Source organism: Zeus faber (assembly GCF_960531495.2).
Source record: "Zeus faber genome assembly, chromosome: 13".
Classification (NCBI taxonomy): Eukaryota; Metazoa; Chordata; class Actinopteri; order Zeiformes; family Zeidae; genus Zeus; species Zeus faber.
Window position 1 is genome coordinate 12330956 of NC_137198.1, and position 8073 is coordinate 12339028.

The following is an 8073-nucleotide window of genomic DNA, read 5'->3' on the forward strand; positions in this document are numbered from 1 at the left end:
ATATCTCTAAACTGACATACTGGATCACCACATTTGCAGATAAGGAGAGACCTCTATGGTCAACCATGGAACTACAATCTAGCCTTCCCATTTCTCCAGTTTCTTTGTTGGCTTCCTCACTACCTCTGAATTCGAAAAACCTATATGTGGCAGATGAGGGGGCGTGGTTAAGCCGTGGTCTGCGGGCTACAGCTTGGGCTTGGTCCCGTATCGGCGCAGCTGTTCTAACTCGCTGATCAGCCCGTTGCTGCTGAGTGGTCAGGTCGGCTAGGAGAGTTTTCTTATGTGTTGTTTGTCTTGCAGTGAGGTGGTGCAAGAGACCCTGTGGACCAGATTGCGACCCAACCAGACTCTGATCAATTATTTAACACTTTATGGTCACATTTTGGCCAGCAAGCCATTTTTTCGAGTGTTTTAGAATAAAACTCCAGCTGTGTTGGCACCTCACTGCCACTCAGTCTCCGTCTCCCTCCCTGAATCTGTGTATATGGACAGAACCGTCTACAAGTGACGCCTGAACAGGGACTATGGAGGGAGGTAACGTGTAATGCACCTCACTGTCCCCTCTGGAGCGGATGATCGCCTCCCTTGCCACCATGCAAGCAGCCCAGGCCTCGCCAGTTCATCAGCCTGGACGTGGCGATCATGCCGGCTGAGCACCATGCAGAGGTGTACGGCCACACGGCAGCCTACCACGGGGAGCCGGCGTGGGGTCCCTCACCAGGACCAACGGGGGAGCCAGCCGGGGTGGAGCCACGTGACGCCCTCCACCCCTTCGGCCTTCCTGTTGGGCCATGGGATATCTTCTCTCCATCCAGTATTGTCCCCTCTCTGTCCCCATTTACTCCCAGGGCAGAGCTATAGTGGGGCCACAGACAGCTACTCAAACGCCTTGGCAAGGGTGCTGGCACTGCAGGCGACCCGATCACATCCGGCGGGACTGCCCCCTGATGGAGGTCAGATAGGTGGTCCGGGTTGCTGGTCCGCCGGACCCCTCCCCCAGTCAGGAAGGGACCTACAAAATACTTGTCAGAGTACAAGGGTTTGCTGGACTCTGGCTGTTCTCAGATGATGATCCAGCAACGCCTGGTATGACCAGACGTTGGATTTGGTGGAGGCGTCACAGGTGGAGATTTGGTGTGTGCATGGAGATATTCACATATATCAGGTGGTACAGCTTGAAATTCGTTACCAGGGGAAAAAGCATAAGGTGAAGGCTGCGGTTAATTCGCGCCTGTCACAATCCCTCATTTTGGGCACGGATTTGCCAGGGACTGACACTTTAATGAAGAAGGCCGGGTGCGCTCACGGCCTGTAGGGAAATGTAAGTGTTGCGTGGCACACGGCGACATGGAGGGGCGGGTAGTGGCTGCTGCAGGGGCGGGAGCGGAAGAATCCCCTTGGGGGGGCCAGACGCATCCAACCTGCGTCTGGCCACCTTGGATGATTTTCCACTGGAGCAGTTGCGGGACGATACCCTACGCGGGGCTTTTAAAGGGGGTAGTTAAAATCGATAGCATATCGGTGTGTCCAAACGCTCACTCACCCGTAATTTTTAGTCATTAGGGACGGGTTATATCGAGTGAGCTGTGACACTCAATCAGGAGAGGAAATACCCTAATTGTTAGTTCCAAATAGGCGTTGGTTATGGCCTCACCATAACCCGATGGCCGGGCACCCCAAGCAAGATAAAACACTGCAACAGATAATGGCCCGCTTCTATTGGCCGGGCCTTTGGGCAGATGTGTGTAGGTGGTGTGCCTTGTGTCCTGAGTGACAATTAGTGAACCCTCTAGCTACTCCAACCAGGCCATTGAGGCTCCTTCCCCTAGTCAAGGCGCCGTTCAAAAGACTCGGTATAGACCTCATCATGCCATTAGATCGCAATGCCCATGGGTATCATTTTGTGCTGGTCGTAGTAGATTATGCAACCCGGTACCCCAAAGCAGTGCCCCTACACAGTATTACGGCCAAGGTGTGGCGCAGGCATTGTTTCAGGTCATCTCCCGAGTCATGATTCCAAAAGAAATCCTGACCAACCAGGGCACTTCCTTTATGTCAGGTACACTTGACAGGCTGTTGGCAGTCCGCTCAATTCGGACCAGAGTGTAGAAATCCCCAGACCGACAGCATGGTAGAGCGGTTTAGTAAGACGCTGAAGAACATGGTTCGTAAGTTAATTCACGATGAGCCGTTTTTGGGACAAGTGGTTGGACCCTCTGTTGTTTGCGGTACAGGAGATTCCCAGGGCCTCCGCAGGATTTTCCCCCTTTGAACTCCTCTTTGGCAGGAGCTCCTGTGGGGTGCTAGATCTCATTAAAGGAAATTGGAGGTGGTTCCAGGCGCAAGTCAACGAGGTTCAGTATGTTATGGACCTGCGAGCAAAACTACATGCGCTGGAGCGCCTGTCACGGGATAATTTGCTCCGGGCTCAGAAACGTCAGCGCCACTTATACAACAGGGGGGCCTGACTCAGACAATTTGCACCGGGAGACAAGGTGTTAGTGTTGCTCCCTACATCCAGCTGTAAATTACTCACAAAGTGGCAAGGGCCCTTCGTGGTCACGCGGCGGGTTGGGGACATCGACTATGAGATTGAGTGGTCGGACATACCCCCACCGTCCGACTTGGGCCAGGGAGCCATCCGTGACCAAGCGTGACAAATTGGTACAACCCCTACGGAGTGGAGAAAGCTGATTTTTCCTTGGACTCTGGAGACAAGGGAGTCTGCCAGTAGCCCTCGGTCTACACTATAATTTAAATCCTGTGGTGCTAAACTCAGTTAAAATCTGGACCCAATTTAGAAAGTACTTTGGTTTCACAAAAATAACTTGCTTCTCTCCGTTAACATTCAATCATCCATTTCCACCATTACAATTAGACTTGGCATTTAGGGCCTGGCATAGATGTGGATTGGTCTGCTTCATTGATTTCTTTGATAATAATTCATTCAGATGATTCACCATAAAATTCTAAATAGTCACTATTTTTGATAGCTTCAGGCTCGAAGTTTCGCCTCCAAACAGTTTTCATCTTACCCTAATCCCCAACAGAAAGACCCGACACAACATTCTTAATCTTAATCCACACGACAAAGGATTCATTTCCAGACTGACATCGTTATACAGAATATATATTCCCCTAGGTGGGACACAGTCTGCTTGGGAATCAGACGTAGGAGAGGAAATGTCAGATGCTGTAGGACTCCATTATTTCAGAGATTCGCTCTTCATCTTCAACTCTTCACTCTTCAACTATTCAAGACTCAATCAGATATAATTTAAAATATTTAATCGCCTGCATTTTTCCAATGAAAAATTGTCCAAAATGTAGCCGTCTGTTCGCCCAGAATGTCCCAGGTGCCATCCTACTGCCTCCTACTGTCAATCTCTGAGAAGCTTCTTGTCTTCAATCTTTGACTGTTTTTTTTATCGTTCTGCAATGTAACACTGACTCCCCACCCCCAAACTGGCATTTTTGGAATAGTCCAGTCAGAGGAGGTCCTCTTTGGTTATCTAAGTAATGCAATTGCATTTGCCTCCCTGCTGGTCACATATTGTATACTGTACATGGATCACGCCAAAAGTTTATTGAATCCCAGTCTCATTTTTTTTGTTATCTTGAGGGGATGTGGTGTGGGGATGGTGTGGTTCGAGCAGCCAGACCTGTCCTGGGTCTAGGTAATTGGGGCCCAGGATAAGTGTTTCTATATGCCTGTTGCTCGGTGGTTGGTCTAACGAGCACCCACCATCCAGCAGCCCAGCAGCCAGACCATCCCTCCAAGCAGCCCCTGCTACAGCCAAGCCCAGCTATACCCCCACCATCCAACACAGCAGCTTGAGGCCCCCACGCTTCGGAACAGGGGAGAGGAGTCTGTATCATCGCCCTGGGGGAGGGTCACTGGTGGATCTTGCTGTTCCTGGGAACCAGGAGGGGGGGGTAAATTATTATATTTATGCAACCATATTCCAATTTGAATATATTTTGTATTGTGAAAATATAAATAAAGTTGTTAAATAACAAATAGTCCTTCAGGACCAAGGAGTATAACAACAGCATTAAAACTCATCTTAAATTTTAACAGATGTTTCCAGCTCCATGCAAAAGAGCCCAATACCGTACTGGACAGGCGGTGCACAACTTACAAAAGATATAAAAAGCTGCTTGGCAGGAGGGTGGATGAGGGACACTTCACGGTACTTGTACTTTTCACCAAGGGACTGCTGGGCGTAATATTATTTATTTATTTATTGTGGTTTGGTACACAGAAATGCAAGTACCTGGAGGTGGGATTCTTTACCATGGGATTGTGAATACCATGATGTCCATGGATATAATGAGAAACGCCCACTGGTGATCGAGGGATAATGGATTACTGTGCTCAGAGGGCGCCGTGCTTATTTCCCACTCACCACTGGAGTTTACTTTTGTTGCTTTTACTCCCAAGAGATTGTGTTCATGATCAGAGCGTTCTTTTAACTGCTATTCTATTTTTCACATCCGTTCTTTCCCCATTCCCCTCATTTAATTACCCGTCCAATTATTGGTCATACCCATCCCAGCCATCGATTTATCCGTTGTTTCCGAACCCTTCCTTTTAAATTCCCTTTTATGTCTATATTAACACGGCCCAGGCTCTCCATGTGATTTTAATTCACAATTAAATACAGTGTGAACAGTGTTCTTCATATGAATCTGACCTTCTCTGATGGAGCGCAGTTACTCATCTTGTTTTTTATTTTTTACTTTTTCCATCTCACTGAGCAGCACAAACATAGATGTTGGAAGTAATATATGTAACATGCACAGACAGAGACACACACACACACACACACACACACACACACACACACACACACACACACACACACACACACACACACACACACACACACACACACACACAGGTTTGTTTGATTTTTACATCCCTCTTGGTATTACACAATTAGAGTGAAGACGGCGGGTCAGACGAAAATACAAAACAATACCAGACAATACCTGCCTTTCAGGAAGCGAGAAACATAAAATTACCTCATTCCCCTAGGCGGGAGTATTAAGTCAAATGGCATAAAGATCTGTCAATAGCTCTGAGCTGTGTTTTTGCAGACAGCTCACATTCTTCAGAATATTTGGCACTTTTGAAGAATTTGAAGAACTTGGAAATCGTCAGTATTTATTTGAAAGATCATCCAATCAGGACAAACTGTGGCCTGTGATACTTTTTTCCTCCCATATTTTCTTCCAATTTAAATGTGTGATCAAATGCTGTTATTTTCACAACATAATTTTGTCATTTGACACTGTTTATGATCTCAACATATTATTGACATAAAAAACATAATAATAATAATAATAATAATAATAATACACTAATAGTACTACTAATACAATTAAAACCCCTTAAGTTTTTCTTTCCAGATTTACTATTAGTTCTAAAGCAATCAGAAAAAAATTCTGTCTTCTCTCTTATTCAACTGATAATGACTTTCCCATTTAAATTTGCATGTGAGCCTCGCTGTGGTAATGGGTTTCAATTAGAGTTTAAATGAGTCTCAATTCACTCGTCAATTTTGTCTGAGTATGAGACACAGTACGCGAGTGAATTACAGAGACAAAAATAGGTACCATATGGAAATCTGACCACACAGATATGCAGACACACACACACATATGCACACACGCACGCGTACACACCCACACCCACAATAGATCATTAGACAGATTAGTTAGACAGTTTATTTAACCTTTACATGTATAGTCTCTCTAAATGGTTTACTGTACCACAGAAACATTATATAGACTATAAGCAGCAATTTATGACACGGTTTCTGTGACAACATACATTTCATGGCTTGTCATTCCTGCTTTCCATATCGAGAGCAACCAGTCCTTAAATGCTGTGGAAATCCTTCCTTCTATCCATCTATCTCACTTTTGGCATGAAATGGATTCCAAATCGCCTGAATTTGGAGCTCGAGTTCAATAACCCTTGGAATAATGATTGCTTCTCTTATTCGTTTTTTACATGCATGCATTTTGCCTGGTTGAAGGATGTATCTGAAGAGCTATGGCACGGAGCTGTCTTCAAAAGACCTAAGGTAAAAAAAAACAAAGTCAAACAACAATAACAAACAAGTTTTTGCTTTTTACAGCATAAACATGTGTTGTTCGCCCCAAAATGTGTGAAGTTTAATCTTTAATCTACACCACGCAACCCCTCTCTCTCATTGGACATTCTTATCTTTCATCCTCTACATATATTTCTTATCAATATAATAAATATATATCCTTTCACCTTCCTAAACCCATATATATATATATATCTTTTTTATGAACTTAAAACTTTAGAAGGTGTCTGCTGCAAAATACATAGCCGTAATCCTACAATTTTCAAGAGAGTCTTTTGAACTTCATGAGTTTCTGGAAGGCCTGTTTGAACTCCTCGTTGAACACGGTGTAGATAACGGGGTTGATGAGCGAGTTGAGGTATCCCAGCCAGGTGAACACGTCAAAGAGAACCGGATCGAACCAGCACCATTTGCAGATCGCCATCACCAGCGTGCCGACGAAGAACGGGAGCCAGCAGATGATAAACGCTCCCAGGATGATGCCCAGCGTCTTGGTTGCCCTCCTCTCGCGTGCCGCGCAAAGGCGTTTCCTCTCCAGCACGCTGTCTGCCAGCTTCACTTTCACACTGTTCGTGAACAGAGGGGAGCCTCCTCTTCCTCCTCCTCCGCCTCCTCCAGCAGTGTGTAGGTGGGCTTCCTGGGCAGAAGCCGAGTTGAGGGAGCAGAGAGAGGAGCCTGCGGAGGTCTGGATGAGCTGCGCGGTGGTGAACCGCTTCCCGGACGCCCCGGGCATCTTGAAGATGCGGGAGCGAGCGGCCACGTAGATCCGTCCGTAGAGGATGATGAGGAGCACCGTGGGAACGTAGAAGGCGCCGAAGGTAGAGTAGAGCGTGTAGGAGATCTGGTCCGTGTTTACCATGCACTCCGTCAGCTCCTCGTGGGCTTTGGCCTGTCGCCAGAAGAGCGGAGGCATGGAGATCGAGATGGAAATCACCCAAACCACCCCGACCATGATGGCCGCCCGGCGCATGGTGCGGCGCTTGGAGTACTCCAGTGCGTCCGTGATGGCCCAGTAGCGGTCCAGAGCGATCACGCACAGGTGCAGGATGGAGGCCGTGCAGAAGGTAATGTCGGACGACAGCCAAATATCACACACGATCTGCCCCAGCGACCACGTTTTGCTCACGGTGTAGACGATACTGATGGGCATGACCAGGATGGACACGAGCAGATCCGTGACGGCGAGCGAGCCGATCAGGAAGTTTGCCGGCGTGTGGAGCTTCCTGGTGAGGAAGATGGTGGCGATGACGAAAGCATTGGACAGTACGGTTGCCAGGGTGACGAGGGCCAGCAGAGCGGAGAGGGAGATCTGGAGACCGAGCAGCGTGGCCTCATCCCACGGTGCGGCGGTTCTGATCTCCGGGACCTCTGTGGTGTTGCTGCCGCTGTAGTAGAGCTCCAGCGAGCTGTTATCCAGCTCCATCTCGCCTCCGCCCTCTAAGGCCTCTCTATCCAACACGGGTTCAAATGGCCATCATCAGCACCATCACACACGGGGCAGAGATCAAGACAGATTCACCGTCCTTTCCAAGGAAAAAAAAAAAACTGTTCAAACACGGTTTTGACACCCTTGAAAAACCGGTCTTCACCCCTTATATAAGGTACTGTGTTTGACCTCGTCTCCTTCCGCCTTTATTGAAAATCGATTTCATACCAGCCTTTGCCAAATGGCAAATTCTAAGATTTAACTGCACAATTTATTTCACTGTAATTGAAGCCGATCCATTTGCAATTTCAGTTCATTAATATTGATTCAGCCTGGTGGTCGAGAAGCGTTGCCGGATACTAATTTATATGCAGCTCTTGTCAGACAGGCTCCGCTTCTCCGCTCTTCACCCTTATCTCATCTCCAACCAGCAGCCACCTCCAGACCACAGCTTTGGAACTATTGATGGCTTTAATGGACTCTTCCTATTCAATATCTCTACAGCGCGCAGCTCGTAAT

The 8073-nt window shown here is 47.4% G+C and overlaps 1 protein-coding gene across 1 annotated transcript; it reads right to left on the reverse strand.

Moving 5' to 3' along the window:
- Positions 1 to 6390: 6390 nt before the first annotated feature.
- htr1d (5-hydroxytryptamine (serotonin) receptor 1D, G protein-coupled) lies at positions 6391 to 7551 on the reverse strand (the record flags this gene model as incomplete). The annotated part of the gene is made up of 1 exon (XM_080011812.1): positions 6391 to 7551. One exon carries the CDS (start codon positions 7549 to 7551, stop codon positions 6391 to 6393), a length of 1161 nt encoding a protein of 386 aa, XP_079867938.1.
- Positions 7552 to 8073: the final 522 nt, after the last annotated feature.